We start from the raw sequence: 18,160 nt of genomic DNA on the forward strand, positions 1-18,160 counted from the left end.
AAACTGCTTGGAAGCGCGTTACCCCTCCACTATGTCTCACTCTCATGGCTTTTGCACCATCACTACAGATACCAACACATCTTGACCAGTCCATTTGATGTCACAAAGCTGTTGAGTACTTAAATAATATCCTCTCCTGTTGACCTGATTTCCAGTGGTTTGCAGAGAAGATGTCTTCCTTAATTGACCCCCCATAAACGTAACAGACATACAGTGGGGCAAAAAAGTATTTAGTCAGCCACCAATTGTGCAAGTTCTCCCACTTAAAAAGATGAGAGAGGCCTGTAATTTTCAACATAGGTACACTATGCGGCAGGGTAGGGTAGCCTAGTGGTTAGAGCGTTGGACTAGTAACCAGAAGGCTGCAAGTTCAAATCCCCGAGCTGACAAGGTACAAATCTGTCGTTCTGCCCCTGAACAGGCAGTTAACCCACTGTTCCTAGGCCGTCATTGAAAATAAGAATTTGTTCTTAACTGACTTGCCTAGTAAATGTAAATGTGGTTCTGGGATTTTTGCTCACCGTTCTTGTGATCATTTTGACCCCACGGGGTGAGATCTTGCGTGGAGCCCCAGATCGAGGGAGATTATCAGTGGTCTTGTATGTCTTCCATTTCCTAATAATTGCTCCCACAGTTGAAAAGTACATTTTCCACTGTGCTCTCCTCTCCTAGATGTTGGTAGTTGGCGAGAGGGCGGGGGCAGGAATCTGACCACAGGAGCCAGCCCTTCTGAGATGGACAGCCGTGGGCCAGAGGAGGGAGGGTCGGCTTTCAGCACCCCCTCACCCCCTGGGGAGGCGGAGGAGGGGGGCAGGGTGCCCCCTAATGAAAAGGGAGAAGTCAGGGAGAGGCTGCCCCTGTCTGTCCAGCCTGCATCCCTCTCCTCCCAGCCTCAGCTACAATCCTCCTCCTCTGTGCCTGCCCAGCCTAAACTCAACGGGGGCCAGCAGGCCTCTGCCGGGGTGCCTCCCCAGTTCCACCCCCAGTTCAGGGGCATGATGCCACCCTATGTAAGTGATGGAACGAATGCTGTATTGATTTCTAGGGTTATTGATTTTACTTGGGGTATAAAGAAACATGGAATTACTTACCTGATATGGGATGTTGTCTTGACAGTAGTTGCTAGTTTGCCAGAAATTTCTATGACTTTGCAGAGTAGGATTCTCCTGGTAATGGCCTTGTGTTCCTGTTCTAGATGTTCCACGCGTACCCCAGAATGCCCTTTGCTCCAATGCCAGGGAACATAAGATACCCTGTTCCACAGGATGGAGCCAGGTGAGTACACACACACTGCTACATCCCTACACACTCATCATTAGAGTAGACCTCTCTTCATCCAGTCCCCAGTGGACTGACGCTCCTGTGTGTGTTGTGTCCCCAGGAGGGTCCGCCCCCAGCAGGGCCCCCCCCAGGGCTGGCTCAAGGATCCAGACAGACCCTGCATCATCAGCGCTACAGAGCTCAAAGAGCTTGACAACCTGGACACTGAAGCTGACGAGGGCTGGGCTGGTAATACTCATCTGTATTTATACAAAACCATTTTTTACATGACGTTTTAATAGAATTGAATTTAAACGACATGTAATGGTAACCCTCATCTCTCCCGGTCTGTTATCCAGGAGCTCAAATGGAGGTAGACTACACAGAGAAACTCAACTTCAGTGACGATGAGGAGAACCAAGCCGCCAAGGAGAAAGGAGAAAACTGGTGAGTCTCACTGACGAAGGTGCTTCGTTTTCTGCCTCACTATCTGGAAGTGACAGACTGTGTTTGTCCTGGGTTATCTGTACTCCTCGAGACTGTTAGCCCGCTGAGCTTAAGCCTAGGCATTACCATGTAGCGCTAACAAACGACTAACCATCATGCTCGCTCTCTCAGGGAGTGGATCGGTAAAGTGGAGCGGATGAGGCCGCTGCGCCCCTCAGAGGGCAGCAAAGGCTCATGGGTAGATGGAAGGGACCCCAGGGCGCCCTCCCCAGGCAGTATAGGGCAGTACAAGACCGGCCCACCACAGGACTACCAGGTGAGGCTGAGTATCTTTGGCTTGATGAGGGAATCCTGGACTGATGCGCCATCAAGAGCTTTACTATACAAGTTCCTTTTGGATGTTAGAGAACTTATGTCATGTCTCTTTCCGTCTCTCCAGGGTCAGCCAGGTGTGCGCTTGGTAGGCAGCAGAGCCCCTCGCGTGGCCAAATCCCCCACCGCAGCTCCCTCTGGCGAGGAGGAGTCAGAGGCCTGGCGCCAGCAACGCAAGAAGCAGGACTTGTCGGAAGCAGTAGAAAGAGCCAGGCGGAGGAGAGAAGAGGAGGAGAAGAGGATGGAAGAGCAGAGACTCGCCGCCTGCGCAGAGAAACTCAAGCGCCTTAACGAGAAACTCCGCCCAGCAACAGAGGCCACATCCGTCCCTGCCGGAGAGACAAGCAATGAAGAGATGGGAGCTGTGTGTGAAGACACACCCCCTTTGTCTGTTCCTCCCCCCATCTCTAGCCCTGCACCTTCTCAGGCTGACCCTCTCCCACAACCCCTGACCATACCAGCCCCTCTCCAAGACAGAGAGAGGATGGAAAGAGAGAGGATGGAGAGCGAGAACAAGAGGATGGAAAGAGTAGAGCCTAGTGCGGAGGATAGTCAGTTTGTGCCTCGCCAGCCCAGCCCTCCGGTTCAAAGACCAGAGTCCATACCCCCAGAGCCTCAGCTCGGAGAAGGCACCCTAGGTGAGGTGGGCCCCCTGAGCGAGGTAAGCCCCCTGGTGGATGAGAGCCAGACTGAGAGACTGATTCCCATGCCTATCCGAGAGTACTTCAGCACCGATGAGAGTAGAGGTGAGAGCCCTGTGTTTGCACCAACATAAATGAACCAGTTGCTTTACCTCCCACAGTTTCAGTCCCAGCAAAGCAACACTTTCTATATATTTCAATGAAGGTTTACAGTGTGACTGACTACTGTCTCTCTCTCTAGTGGAGGGGCGTGTGCCCCTGTCTCTGCCCCGTATGGACCCCCCCATTGGAGAGGACACCCCGCTGGCCCCCCCAGACCTGGAGGGAGAGGCAGGGGTTGCCATACGCCCCTCTCTCACCTCGGGATACTCCAAACAATTCCAGAAGTCTCTGCCCCCACGCTTCCTCAGGCAGCAGGTATTGGACTGGTGTTGCTTAGATTTTTTTTATACCCAATGTCACATCCAATGTTCCTCTTGGGAAAAGTCAAGTTACCAAATGAAGTTCAATTCCATCTCTGGACTATGGAATCCTGAACTTTTAATGTTGTCCATGTTATTTTGAAGAGAAATGCCCTGAATCCAACTCTTACCTCTCTCTCCTTGCAGGAGCAGATGAAGCAGCAGCAGTGGCAGCAGCAACAGCAGCAGGGTGGTGGTGGAGGAGGAGGTGGTGGTGGTGGGACTGTGTCCCCATCAGGAGGAGGAAGTGTAGCTGCCCCCCAGCAGCAGCACCGCTCCCTGTACCAGCCCATCGGCCCCCCTCACCATCAGCAGCACCTGGCTAACATGGGCTTTGACCCCCGCTGGCTCATGATGCAGTCATACATGGACCCCCGCATAATGTCTGGAAGACCACCGCTCGACATGCCAAACATGCACCCTGGACCTGGTACGGAGATAATGATATACTGATGCGTGTGTGTTTTCAGAGTTTAGTTTTGCTTGTCTTCTGTGGGTGTTGTTGCCCTGTGTGTGTTTTGGTGTAAGTAGACATATATTTATAATAGCGTATAGTGTATATAAACTGTAAAAGGTCATCATTTTGATCCGGCCGTCCCCTTATCTATCTTGTCTCCAGGGCGGATGGGTCCTAAGCAGATAGTTCGTAGGGAAGCAGGGGACAAGTCCAGCTCCAGTTCTGACTCCTTTGACCACCTGACCAGGCCCATACGGGACCACAGTCTCCCCTCTGAACCACGTACAGTGTGGGGGTCTGACCCGTACGCACAAACTGATCCCCTAACCTCTGCCACTCCCCCTAAAGGATGGGAGGACAAGGACACCAGGTGAGGGGACAACACACCAATCAGGCTACATCTCAGTACACACCTGGTTTCCTCACCTCCACAGGGCATATGAATGAGAGGCAGTCACTTCTGTTGTTTGCAGAGTTTTTGATTAAAAAATCTCTCTCGCTTTTCCCCAGGTTGGACTCTGGGTTGGAGCTGGACCGGGGTTTACCAGTTATTTACCCCAGCCAGGATATCAGTCCTCTTGAACCCCGCAGCAAGATTGACTTATTCAGAAATCACACAGAACCCCTGTCAGCATTTGGCCCGGGCCCCGAGGAGGCTCCAGGATCCCTGCAGACAGAGAGAGGGCCTGGTGAGTCCCCCTTTGAGCCAGAGGAGCCTGGCCTGCCCACTGGAGAGGAAGTTGAGGCTCTGGGACAGGCCATGCTACAGAGGACCATCTCCCAGGGCTCCAGCCACTCACTCAAACTGGACGAGCCTAGGTTCGACAGCCTACCCCTGGGCACAAAGACACTTGAGCTCCAGGATGCAGGGGAGAGGCCAGGCCCAGATGAACTGAAGCCTAGGAAAGATCCTTTCTCCCAGGCTGCTGTGGCCAACAACAGGCCCACCCCTCCATCCGACAGCCTCCACAAGCCAGAGAAGCTGCCCTTGTCAGTCCCTAGCAAGCAGAAGGCTGAGTTGCGTTTGGGAGGGAGGTCAGTGGCCGGCCGGAGGGAAGGGCCAGGGGGTGAGAGGCCTGTACGCAGGTCTGGACCCATTAAGAAACCTGTACTCCGAGACATGAAGGAAGAGCGAGAGCAGCGGGAGGAGAGAGAGCGACACAGAGAGAGAGGGGAAAGAGGGGAGAGACCCAAGAAGGAGGAGCGAGGAGGAGCAAAAGCTGCCTTCGCGCCTGCTGCTGTGTCTGGGGGCCCCAGGGACAGGCCCCAGGGAGAAAGAGAGAGGGACAGGGAGAGGGATGGGAAGAGGGAGGCCCCTGAGACTGAGGAAGGGCCTGTGAATGGCCCCCAGAGATCCAGAGACACACAAGCCCTATCAGGAGCACAGGCACCAGCCTCCCAGGACAACAAGACAGACAAACCAATGACCAATGATAAACACCCCGAACCTAAACTATCCTGTAGGAAGGAGTCCAACCTTCCTCCAAGGGCCTACCGCCGTGAGGAGAGGGAGAGGGAGCGAGAAAGAGAAAGGGATCGGGAAAGAGAGATGGAGCGGGACAGAGAGAGAGACTGGCCGGCTGATGGTTTTCGAGCCAGAGGCAGAGGAGAGTACTACTCGCGAGGACGGAGTTTCCGGGGTACTTACAGTGGTCGAAATAGAGGTGGCCGGGGTCGTAGTCGAGGGGAGTACCCTTACCGGGAGCCACGCTCGCGCTCAGACCTCCCAACCACCGGTGGCGGCATTGCCTTCCGCTGCTGCCGTGAAGAGAGCGAGACGCGCAGCGAGAGCTCTGACTTCGAGGTGATGCCCAAACGCAGGAGGCGCCGTGGCTCCAATACCGAATCGGAGAGTGAAGGAGGACGGGAGTCCGCTAGCGACACAGGGGCTTCAGACCGTGAGCCCAGCGCTAAACCACCCCGACCGCTCCGCAGGGAACTACCAGGAGAGCCCCGCTCCGGACCACACAAACCTGGCTTTGGACCCCCTCACCTGGGAGAGAAAGGAGGGCTCAGGGGAGGAGACGAGGAGGGTAGGCCCAAGCCAGGCTTCCTGCCCAAAGGAGAGCCGTCACGGAGGGGGAGAGGGGGCCTGTACAGCAGGCGAGGGGGCACCAGGGAGAGAGGAGGTCCTAGGTCAGCTCCTCTCAGACGACCAGGAACCAGAGAGTTGTCCTCCCAGTGGCCCTCTAAACCCATGGAGACCTTCCGCCCTGAGGACACAGAACCCTCATCACGCTACGACAATCGGGACACCCACTCTGACCGACGGCCTGTACGAGGGGACAGAGACCGTCCTTTCGAGGTGAAGAAGTTTGGGGAGGGGGGACCCCAGAGTAGCAGAGACAGAGAGAGGCCCCGTCGTCCTCGCCCAGCCCGACCCCCCAGACAGGACAAACCCCCCCGCTTCCGGAGGCTGAAGGAAAGAGAGGCTGCTGTCTTAGCTGGAGGAGAGACAGGACCTGGACCCACCTCCACTGCCTCCCTCCCAGCCTTAGTGCGTGCCTCTGGGCCTGGCCCTGTCTCCCTGTCCCCTACCCTCTCCAGAGCTTCAGGGACCCCTGTCACCATTCCTGTAGAGGGGGGACCCACAGCCGTTGACCTGCACCTGACCTCTGACCCAGCCCTGCCTGATGCCACCCCTCCCACCACCTCTGCCATGGGCACCAAGTCACCTGACTTTTCCAACCAGAACTCTTCTGACCAGGCCAACGAGGAGTGGGAGACGGCGTCAGAGAGCAGTGACTTTAACGAACGGAGAGAACGAGAGGAGAGGAGGGGAGCGCTGGAGGCTGCTAACGCAGCTACCCAGCCCTCGGCCCCAGCCCCGCTACCCCCTCAAGGCTCAGCACCCCCCAGTAGGACCCCCACTGAGGGAGGGATGACGCCCAAACGCGAAGCAGCGGGGCCTGCCTGGGCCAGGAGGAGTTTCTCCAGTCAGCGTCCGGTGGAGAGGCAGAACCGCAGGGGGAACAGCGGACCCAAACCAGGCCGCGGCTACACAGGGGGGAAGGGAGAGAGGAGAGGAGGTGCCAAGGCTGGACGCAGAGGGTGAGTCATACACACTGATTTGGTTTGGCCTTAAGTCTAATGCCTTGACTGTTTGCATGTTAGATCTACTCACGGTTAACATATTGAACAATATCATATTATACAACCCATAGGCCGTGTGTGTGTGGGAGAGAGTGAGAGGTGTGGAAACATGATCTTCCTGAAGGACAAATGTTTCATCTCCTTTCGTGTCCTGTTTTAATTGTTGAAGCGAGTCAGGGTGTATTTTCAGACTGCTACCCTCTACTGTGGCCTCTGGAGGAGAAATACACTGGGTACTCATCATCGCTCCCTTTCTGGTGGCATCACAGTAGTCTAAAGTGGTTTCCTTTCCTCGTCTCCTCTCCTTCACGTGCACTGATGTGAAAGCAATGTCCTCTGTTACATCACTACATCCTGGACTGTAGACCACTGATGATCCTGTAGTCTTTAGACACCCTTTTTTTAATGAAGCTGCTGCTTCTCTGTACAGTGGCCTTGTGTGTGTCTAACATTTCTCTCCTCTCCTCCAGAGCTGCCCCTAACCCAGACTCAGCCCCAGGTGGGGGAGCAGTGCGTCCCGGGGGTAAAGATCCATCTGGACGCAGGAAGGACGAGGCCAAACAGACCAAACAGAAACCCAAGGAGAAGGAGAATGCTTTGTTGCAGTTTGACCTCAACAACTATGCCAGTGAGAGAGACACACACACACACACGTCTCCTATACACACCTGTCTCACACACCTGCTCATACCCATTGAGGCTATCTAGTGTCCATCTTGAAATGTTTTTTTTTCCCAATATGCCACGAGTACTGTAATATCATATTGGCCCAATACAGAATTCTTCCGATTCCATTGTTCTAGAACTTGTACCATGTCCGTGGAACTGATGTGATGTCCCTTCCTGTGTGCTGTCCTGTAGGTGTGGTGATCATAGATGACCATCCAGAGGTGACTACCTTAGAGGACACCCAGTCTAACACTGCAGACGACGGCTTCACTGAGGTGGTCTCACGTAAACAACAGAAACGACTACAGGACGAGGAGAGGAGGAAGAAAGAAGAACAGACTACACAGGTGAGAAGGAGGAGGGAGAGGGGGAAGAAAGAGGAGCAGACTACACAGGTGAGAAGGAGGAGGGAGAGGGGGAAGAAAGAAGAACAGACTACACAGGTGAGAAGGAGGAGGGAGAGGGGGAAGAAAGAGGAGCAGACTACACAGGTGAGAAGGAGGAGGGAGAGGGGGAGTGTGCACTTCACCACTGGGAGGCAGTTGCTCCTGTGAGTAGGGACACATTGACACAAGACTCCTATTCAAACTGAGGACCATAACATCTGACATCCCTAACCTGTATGTTGCATTGTGTGTCTGTTTACAGCACTATGGGAAGAAAGGATCAGGGGAGAAGGGGAGAGAGGAGGAGGAGGAGGCAAGCTGCCTCCCAGATTTGCCAAAAAGCAGCAGCAGCAACAAGCATCGCTACAACAGCAAGCCTCACAGCCACAGCCTCCACCCCCCCCCAAAAAAAACAAGCCACATCTCTCTGCCCCCCAGTTCCCTCCCCCTTCCCAGCCTGCTGCCTCTCCTCAGACTTTGGAGGGCTCTTTAACCCCCCTACCCTCCGCCCTGACCCCTACCATCGTGGACTTCAGCTCTAAGACCTCCCTGCCAGCTGTGGCCCTGGCCACGCAGCCCCACAGCACTCTGGGTACGGAACTCTGGGAAAACAAGGTGGCCGGATCCACCGTCCTGCCCGACGTCAAGAAACGTGAGTCAAACAACCTCAAGACACAGTCAAATTTCACCAGAGCATTTTATTAGTGAAAACGTTCCAACTTATGACTAGGTAGGCTAGTGTTTCATATATAGGCTTGGTGTTATATGTTGTGTGTGTTTCAGTTGGACCTATCAGCCCTCCTCAGCCTCCTTCAGTCAGTGCCTGGAACAAACCTCTCACCACTTTCACTGGGGCTGTCACTCCTGAGGTACAAACCTCCCTCTTTCTTTGCCTGGTAGCCATCTTGCACAGTGTTTCACAACCTTTTGTACAACAGACTGACCAGCTCTGGGTCTGTTCTGTTTCATTGTGGATCTAAAGAAAGTATGGTGTGTTGTAGGGAGTCAAACCTGGCTCCGAAGGAAGTGTGGATCTGGGGATGGACAGGATCCAGTTTGGAGCCCCGTCCTCAGCTGGCAGTACAGACAGTGATGGTGTACCAGCCATGCTAGAGACTGGACCTGACAACAAACTACCTGCTCCTAAAGAACAGAGACAGAAACAGCCCCGTGCTGGACCTATCAAAACACAGAAGGTAAGGTACTACATGTGTGTGCACACACACACTGACTGAAATCCTCAGAAAATCAATAGATTGATAAGTTATGGTTCTTCATAGTTTTTTATAAACTCTAACTGTATCCCTCCCCTCTCCCTCCCCAGCTCCCTGACATGGAGCCTAAGGAGTACAAGCCTGGCCCTATCGGTAAAGAACGCTCCCTCCGTAACCGCAAGGCTAAGGACATCCACGGGGGGGAGGGAGAGGGTCTGGATGGGGGGATAGTACCAGGAGGAGGGGCCAGCAGAGCAGTGGACTCCAGCCCCACCAACACCGACACCTCTGTTCCTGAGCTGGGGGGTGACATCGAGGTGATGATCACCATAGCTTCTTCGGAGTATGGCAGCAGTTCCAAGGTGAGAGGGGATGGGGTTGGTTGGTTGAAATGGTATACCCGATATGGCAACCAGTCTTTCCACCTCAGAACTCTGCTTTAAATAGGAATGTACAGGTAACTGCCAAAATAAAGGAAATGCCAACATAAAGTGTCTTAATAGGGTGTTGGGCCACCATGAGCCAGAACAACTTCAATATGCCTTGGCATAGATTCTACAAGAGTCTGGAACTCTATAGGAGGGATGTGACACCATTCTTCCTCGAGAATGTCCATAATTTGGTGTTTTTGATGGTGGTGGAAAACGCTGTCTCAGGCACCGCTGCAGAATCTCCCAGAAGTGTTCAATTGGGTTGTGAGATCTGGTGACCGAGGCATATGGTTTCCTTCGTTTTCATGTTTATCAAACCATTCAGGGACCACTCGTGCCCTATGGATGGGGGTTTTGTCATCCTATGGGGGCATAATTACCGTAGCCAAAATAACGGCCTGCCCATTCTATACATGATGGGATGATGATTGCTTAACCAGTGTGGAAGCACCTGCTTTCAATATACTGTGTATCCCTCAAATAATCAAGTGTTTCCATTATTTTGGCAGTTACCTGTGTTCCATTCATTGCGATTATATTGACGAAATGTTGTTTCTCACCCCACGTCAGGAGTCAGTGACTGACTACACCACCCCTTCGTCGTCTCTGGCTGACAGCGTTCCTACTGGAGGGAGTAAGATGGAGGAGAGCCTGGTAGCCAACGTGCCCCTGCCCCACTCTCTGCCTCTCCCTCGTAGAGAGGCGCTACAGCAGAGCTCCAGCCTCAGTACTGTCTCTCCTGCTAGCGTTGACCTCACACTGAAGGTAATGTTACGAAACCCATAACTAGCCTACGGATAATGTTGCGCTCACTAGGGGTCCAAGGTTTAATTACTAGGGATGTGACAAATGTTAAAATGTTCACTTTTAAACCGCCCAAAAAATGTATTCTTTAAAGGATATCATAAAATGATGTAATTCAGACATGCTCCTGCGTGTGATTACTATGGGGCAATGCAGTTCAGTCTGCTGCAGTCCTGGCAACCTACCAGACAGCACTCACCTTACTGCTGTCCCCCACCAACTCAGCAACTATGTTATTAATGTTGTTTTAGGGTCTCTGTGCTTCTCCATGTTCTCAGTTGTCAGTACATGGGGCTTCATGTCCCAGTCCTCATCAATGTGATGGCTCGTTGCGGTGATGTATGACAGCGTGTTCATAGACGTCCAACCATCTGTAAATAATCAAAATAGTAACCTCCCATATCTTCTACATGATCTAGTGGGGGTTTAAATGCTTGGTCTCGTATCGGGACTAGTGGGGGTTAATATGCTTGGTCTCGTATCGGGACTGGTGGGGGTTAATATGCTTGGTCTCGTATCGGGACTGGTGGGGGTTAATATGCTTGGTCTCGTATCGGGACTGGTGGGGGTTTATATGCTTGGTCTGGTATCTGCACTGGTGGGGGTTAATATGCTTGGTCTGGTATCTGCACTGGTGGGGGTTAATATGCTTGGTCTGGTATCTGGACTGGTGGGGGTTAATATGCTTGGTCTCGTATCGGGACTGGTGGGGGTTAATATGCTTGGTCTCGTATCGGGACTGGTGGGGGTTTATATGCTTGGTCTCATAAATGTGGTTGTGACAAGCTGTGCTCACTAGCTGTGCAGGACTCATTAGAACAGAGTGGACAGAAATGTGGTTGTGACAAGCTGTGCTCACTAGCTGTGCAGGACTCATTAGAACAGAGTGGACAGGACCCATCACCAAATCAGACTGGGCGGAAAAAAACATCATACACAATTATTGCCTGGTTTTCTTCCCAATTTCGTTCTGTTGTAGTTTCACTCACTTCAAACCATACTCGCTTCAGATTGAAGTACTGTCAGACTGATTTGTAGTAGACTGTCCTTGCTGCAAATAAGAAAAATAACATTGGCTGTTCATTGACATCACTTTTGATTACACAGTGGGGTCGTGATTTTTTTATTTTCTTTAAATGGGGTCACGAGCCAAAAAGGTTTGGGAACCTCTGACTTACCACGTGTATTAGTATCAAACAGAGCGAGCAGTGACGCGCAAATGATAGCCACGAGCACACGGCTACAACTTTCTCCCCATCATCTCCCTACGGTGCAGTGGTGCACATTCAGATGTCAGAGGTTAAAGTTCTGTCACTGCAACGGATTTCCCTGATATGGATAACATGTGAGGTTTGAGGATTTCCCTGATATGGATAACATGTGAGGTTTGAGGAAACACTCCACACTATGAAAGTCTAAACTAGATAGAAAGTGTGTCGAAATTATAATGGACCTATATATTTCTAAATAACTGCCCTTTTTCATGCCTGCAAATAGTTTTTGACAAATCGGTCATAAAGAAATGTGTGGCACTCGAGCCAAAACGTTTCCCTGTTGATCTGAGATCGACTTACGTTTCAGTCATGGAAAACAGAGGAAACATTGAACCACACCTCAGACAGAAGGTCTTCTAATGAATTAATTTGACCTTCTCTCTGTTTAGATGGAGTCAGCTCGTAAAGCGTGGGAGAACTCCCCCAGCCTGGTAGAGAAGAGCTCTCCTGTCACCTCCTCTTCTCCCATCACCTCCTGCACCTCCTCCTCCTACTCCTCCTTCTCCTCTGCCTCCATGCCTCAGATACCAGTGGCCTCCGTTACGCCAAGCACCTCTCTGACAGGTACTGTGTTTATTTTTCTGTCTGATTTAATGCTTTTTATACAATGCTTTTACACAAGTATTTGTTACGTGAATACTTTTTTAAACAAAAATAGTTTTCCGTCTAATAAATGGATTGGTGGGCAACATCACCCGCATAAACTGCAACAGCAACCGGGTGTAGTGACATCTCCTTCCCCCCCTGCCCAGGTGCTGGGACCTACACCACGTCCTCTCTGAGCACTAAGACCACCACGGCCTCTGACCCCCCCAACATCTGCAAGGTGAAACCCCAGCAGCTGCAGACTGGATCCATGAGCGGGACCAGCTTCTCCCAGCTGGGCTGTGTGGCCCCCTTGCTGCCCCAGCAGCAACAGACTCCACAGGTCTACGTCTCCCAGTCTGCAGCAGGTGAGACCCCCAACACATCTGAAGCTTTTATGCACTTAGAGATAATGACTAGGGCTGAGGTTTTTACCTAACTAGGTGACCTCACCAGGAAAAAGTGTGTACCTAGTTAGTTAGTGTAGCAGATACTACTAAACCTGAATGAAAACAGTTCTGTTGAGTGGGTATGGAGGCTTATTAGCTTTTTATGACGAGACAGCCATTGAGTGTTGTGCTCCTCTCTTGTCGTATCAGTGACTGCTGAGTGACCCTCCCGTTGGTATGCTAGCTATAGAACTGACTACAGTGCAGTACAGTAGGCCCCATAGGGAGGTCAGCTATTAGCGTCTATCAGAGAGAGAGCTGAGCCCACAGGAACAGAGAAAGGTCACTGCATTCACAATCCTTATGTGAACTGAGATGGAGACAGCTCTGCTATTACTGAAGGTAATGCTAGTGATTCAAATGTTCTCTGGTGAGTTTGTGAATTTAGGAGTTTTGATCCCTTTTCTCTTTCTTCTATTCTCTCTCTCTTTCTATTCTCTTCTCTCTCGTTCTCATTCTCTCTCTCGTTCTCGTTCTCATTCTCTCTCTCGCTCTCTCTCGTTCTCTTGCTTTCTCTCGTTCTCGCTCTCTCTCATTCTCGCTTTCTCGTTCTCTCTCTCGTTCTGTCGCTCTCTCATTCTCTCTCTGGTTCTCTGTCTCTTTCGTTCTCGTTCTGTCTCTCTCTCTCGTTCTGTCTCTGTGGGTTCTGCAGCCCAGATTCCAGCGTTCTACATGGACACCAGTCACCTGTTCAGCAACCCCCGCCTGGCACCTCCCTCTCTGGCACAGCAGCAGGGCTACCAGCCTAGACTCTCACAGGTAAACACTACAAGGATCTCTTTAATTTGTCTTAAAGCTTAAACTGCCCTTATGTAGCCTTACTCTCCCCTTATAAAACCTTATTCTTCCCTTGTGAAGCCTTATAAGGCCTTATTTTCTCCCCTCCAGCAGGCAGCGGTGCAGCAGATTCCAATCCCCATCTATGCTCCCCTGCAGGGCCAGCACCAACACACACACCAACACACACACTCTCACCAGGCCCAGCTAGGCCTCAGCACCGGACCTCCCGTCTCACAGCCACAGGACCTCTTCAGCTCCTCACTGCAGCCTTACAGGTAACACACACTCAGCAGGATATGTTGATGTTTGTGTATTTATCCAACAATGCTGTTTGGGGGATGTGTAGTCACTCTGACCGGTAAGAGGTGTGTGTGTGTTTGATCACACACTTTCAACTCACTCCTCTGTCCTGTAGGTCTCAGCAGGCCTTTATGCAGAGCAGCCTGTCCCAGCCCAGCCCCATGATGTTATCAGGGCCGTCTCTCCACAGCTACCCTGGGGTTGGGGGCCCTGACCTGGGCAAGCCTCAGTCCAGCCTGGCCTACCAGCAGCCCTCCAACACACACATCCCGATCATGTTTGAACCACAGCTCAACCAGCCCTCTGGCATGGGAGGATCCCAGCTGATAGACACACACCTACTGCAGGTATGGGAAAAGGTACACACAACGTAGCAGCAACATTCTTATAACTGTTGAGTGGGAGAACTCATGTTATCCTGGTAAATGCTCGAGTTCTATGTGACTATACAAGAGCTTAAGAGCTTTGTAAGGAATATTGTCTTAACAACCCCCCCCCCCCTGTTCCCTCTCCAGCGTCAGGGGATGAGTCAGCATTCTAACCTGTACTCGGGGCAGGTGCAGCAACACGGACAGAGCAGTTACTATAGTAACACACAGTCTCCTAGCTCTGCCATGCAGCAGGTATACACATTTATTTACACACTTTCAAATAGATGATTGTCAAAACAGACAATCATGACATTGGGACTAACTCACCTCTCGCTCTCTCCTCTCTAGGTGCAAGTCTCTCTGCCGGGCTCCCAGCTAGGTCTTCCTAACTATGGTTCTGGGGGTGGCCAACCCCTCCTGGCGCTGCCCCCCACCCCTCCCCAGGCTCAGCCCCCCAGCCTCAGCCGCCAGCCCCCCATCTCCCAGCCCTACAGGGGTCCATTCGGGCCCGGACCCACACACAGCATGATGCAGCCTCCTTCCAGCAAGGTACACCAGGGAACCAATCAAAAGCTCTGCGTATGTGAGAGAGAGATGCTTGTTTGTATGTCTTCAAGCCTTATTATATTGTAGCTGCCTGTGTTCTGTGTGTGAGCATTGTGTTGGTGAGATGCTAGCAGTACATGACGTAATGTGTCTGCTCTGTGTGTTTCTATCCAGATGTGTGAGATGGACCTGAAGCTGTTTGGCAGTGGGATGGACATGAAGCCTGGCACTCCTCCTCACAGCGCTAGGAGCACTACTCCTACATCTAGTCCTTACAGGTAACACACACACTACTCCTACATCTAGTCCTTACAGGTAACACGCACACCTTCTACCTGTTTATGAGTGTGCCAAGAGCTGATGTTTTGTTGTGTCTGGTCAGGGCCAGCTCTACATCTCCCAGCAGCCAGTCCAGTAAGATGAACAGCATGCTGTACCAGAAACAGTTCCAGCCCAGCTCTGCTGCCATGAGGGTCACACAGCACTTCCCTGGACAGTTCAACCCACAGGTATTAGACACACACACACTGGAGAGGGATAGACCAGAGCCTAACACTGACCCATTTTATTAGAAAGAAATCCAAAGAAAAAGTGCTTGACATTAACACTTTCTCCTTCTCTCCCTCCTTTCAGATTCTGTCTCAGCCCAACATGGTCTCTCCTCTGGTGCGCCCTCCCCCCCACACCCAACATGCTAACTCATTTGGTGGAGGGATGCAGCGTTCGCCAATGGGCCCACCACCCATGTCTCCCTCTCTGGGAGGAGGGCTGATGCCTCACCCCCGGCCGCTACCGCAGCAGCAGCAGTTCCCCCAGCACCCCCCCAGAGGGCCTCCTCCCCCCGCACCTCGAGGCCCACCAGGTCCCAGAGGCAACCAGGCAGAGCAGGACCTCAAGGTATAGTACTGAAGGGTTATGGGTACTGTAGTGCAGATGTATTTGAGCTCTACATGGGTGGTGATCTGTACAAGCGTGTTTCTTCGGCCCTTGAGTAACCCCAATGTGACACATTTTTGCTCTAGTCCTGCTTGCTGATTAGTTGACTGGTTGAACCTGAATGTGCCTGGTGGTGAAATCCTGATGTATCCTAAATTAATCCAGCAGTACGACGTGATTGATTTGATAGCTGTATTAACTGGTTGATCTCCTGTCGGTTCCTCAGGCGAAGCAGCGAGCCGAGGTGCTCCAGTCGACTCATAAGTTCTTCTCAGAGCAGCAGCTCAAGGCTCCGTCAGTCTCCAAACCCACTCGTCTCGACCAGGGGGGATGCAAACCCCCCCTCGACATCCTGCCCCCCAACCACCAGACCGTAGGAGTCGTGGAGCGCCCTGAGCCCGACAAATCCTCTCTGTCGGTGGGCAAGCCCATCCGGACCGGCCCTATCAAGCCCCAGGCCATCAAACCAGAGGAGGGGAAGTAGAGCCTCAACATTCTCCACAGAAGGAGAGGTGGAGAAATAATCCAGCTGCTCCACTCATTCACACAATCACTCGCTCTCACACATCACCCGTGCTGTTGTTGGAGAGGGGGAGGGAGAGAAAGGGAGGAGAGGTGGGGTGTATAAGTCTGAATGAGAGGGCTACTGTGTGTGCTCCAACCTCCCACCTCTCTCTCCCCCCCTCCTTCTCTCCTGTCCTCCACTATTGGGGGTCTGTGTGTTTTCGGCGGAAGACAGTGCGTAAACTGTACTTCAAATGTCTACCGTGATGGTAGAAAAAGAGGGAGCGAAAAAAAAAAAGATATGAGATTCGCTGCTGATTTTGCCATTTTTATAGCTCTATGATTTTGGTTCCTTTCCTTTTCTCAGTTGAATCACATGAAGACAGGGCTCTCCTTTTTGTTAACAAAAGAATGTATCAATCTTTTGTTTTTGTAGTTGAACAATCTTATTTAAAGCGATGTCTTTTAGTGAAGCACAGACACGTTCTATTCACCTGTCTGTCCTCCTCCCATCATTACTAACACAGCTATGTGAGTGTGTACAATCTCTGCATGATCACCACACACCTTCCCCTTAGTGCTCAAAGGTTTCACCAATATTACTTCAAGAGAAACTATGAAGTAATTCCGTTTTTTTGTTTGTTTTCCTAGAGAGGAAATGTAAGATGCAGCAGTTGATTGCTTGATCGATTGAGTTATTGATAAGTCTGCCTTCCCTCCTGCTTTCTGCTCTCATTTCTTTGCCTGACATGGTGGTGTATGGGGGTGTGTGTGTGTGTTTTTGTGTTTTGCGTGTTGCACACATGGGCAGGCTATTGCCCGGTTCTCTGTATCTTTAGCCAAAGGTTGAGCAGCGCAAAGATGTCACAGAGCCTTTGGAAATTCCTGTTGCTATGGCAGCAGAGTGGAAGGGGAGTTATTATGGGTTGTCGGTAAACCCTGAATCCAGTCTAGGGATACGTCTCACACACTCCCCTCTTCCATTTCCCTCCCTGCCTCCCTCAAGAGTAAGGATAGTAGAATACACCTATAATACACTCCTCTACCACCGTTCACACACCCATCCTCAGTGTCTCTCATACACACACTTTACTGTCGGGCACCCTACCCTGCTGCTACTGACAGAAAGAGAGAGTGAGTACTGGTGCCCTTAGCCAGGACACACAGCAGGAGAGGGCTAGAGAGTGGGGGTTTCATTTTAAAAACTGTAGAAACAGAAAATCATTCAGTGTAACCCTCACCAAGAGGAAACAAGACTGACTGAGACGGGGAGGAAGAGAACAGCATGAGAAAACAGCCTCCAGAGTTGAACTGTAGTCTATGGTTCAGCTGTGTTCCGGGCAGAAGGACAGGTGTTCGTGTTGAGAGGAGAGCTCGCCCCTGTCTTCTCCTGTCTCTCCAACTCACTCAGTCTCACTCAAGCCTACACCGCTCACTCATCTCGGGTTTACCATGGTGAGAAGGGTCCTTCAGAAATGTACAGTAGTATGCTCCCCTAGTGGGTAGGGGGCTATGGAGCCAGTTGCCCCACCCCACTCTAACCAGAACATGGAATGAGAATTGTGTAGGAGGGAGTGGTGGAGGGTGTGATCATGATGATAATTAGTTTAGTTTTACTTGTACAGGGGGTACATCGCTGTATTAAAATATGTACGGTCTTATTTACATTCTTGGTTTGGTTAAAGAAACTAATAAAATTATATGCTGTTAAAAAGTGAACCTGTGACTGGTAGTTTATTCTTCGGTCTTAACTCATAATTCAGTCCAAAGAACCAACGTGTGGTTGCAGATGGCACCACTAGATGTCAGTATCAAGATGTGAATATCAAGATTAATACCGTAGGAGGGAAAACGCAACATTTACCCACAGATGGGAGTCAGATGTCTCTCAGGATGCATAAATCTGACGCATCTGTTTAGAACTTCCACTCACCACAAAATATAGTGAGGAGGGGAAGCCCAGTGGCGGGAAGTGGGAGAAGAATGGAGCTTGATAAATCTTCCCGACATTCAACACATTTTCTCATCAATGGTTCCCAAAACTAGAGTTTGTTAAGAACACTGCACAAAGTTTTGTAGACTTTACCCTTTGCCGAAGTTTCCCTCCAAAAATTGTTTAGGAGTGCCTTCTTCAGAGAAGGCGTTCCCAAACGGAAATATGCAAATGCATGCTAACAGTA

General features: G+C 51.3%; 1 protein-coding gene across 1 annotated transcript in view; it reads left to right on the forward strand.

Annotated features, from left to right (window-relative positions):
- prrc2c (proline-rich coiled-coil 2C) overlaps positions 1–17,699 on the forward strand; it is a 42,135-nt gene extending 24,436 nt beyond the window's left edge. The window contains 29 exon segments of the mRNA XM_065003116.1: positions 673–1,010; positions 1,196–1,275; positions 1,382–1,509; positions 1,620–1,707; positions 1,879–2,023; positions 2,147–2,825; positions 2,962–3,137; positions 3,329–3,611; positions 3,801–4,008; positions 4,149–6,689; positions 7,202–7,359; positions 7,593–7,747; positions 8,049–8,082; positions 8,085–8,438; positions 8,570–8,655; positions 8,788–8,982; positions 9,111–9,362; positions 10,002–10,196; positions 11,899–12,073; positions 12,262–12,462; positions 13,196–13,302; positions 13,432–13,598; positions 13,739–13,982; positions 14,139–14,246; positions 14,343–14,543; positions 14,715–14,818; positions 14,923–15,049; positions 15,174–15,437; positions 15,703–17,699. Coding sequence (XP_064859188.1) covers positions 673–1,010; positions 1,196–1,275; positions 1,382–1,509; positions 1,620–1,707; positions 1,879–2,023; positions 2,147–2,825; positions 2,962–3,137; positions 3,329–3,611; positions 3,801–4,008; positions 4,149–6,689; positions 7,202–7,359; positions 7,593–7,747; positions 8,049–8,082; positions 8,085–8,438; positions 8,570–8,655; positions 8,788–8,982; positions 9,111–9,362; positions 10,002–10,196; positions 11,899–12,073; positions 12,262–12,462; positions 13,196–13,302; positions 13,432–13,598; positions 13,739–13,982; positions 14,139–14,246; positions 14,343–14,543; positions 14,715–14,818; positions 14,923–15,049; positions 15,174–15,437; positions 15,703–15,960 — 8,051 coding nt within the window. The 3' untranslated portion in view covers positions 15,961–17,699.
- The last annotated feature ends 461 nt before the right edge of the window (positions 17,700–18,160 follow it).

Source organism: Oncorhynchus nerka, linkage group LG17 (assembly GCF_034236695.1).
Source record: "Oncorhynchus nerka isolate Pitt River linkage group LG17, Oner_Uvic_2.0, whole genome shotgun sequence".
Taxonomy (NCBI): domain Eukaryota; kingdom Metazoa; phylum Chordata; class Actinopteri; order Salmoniformes; family Salmonidae; genus Oncorhynchus; species Oncorhynchus nerka.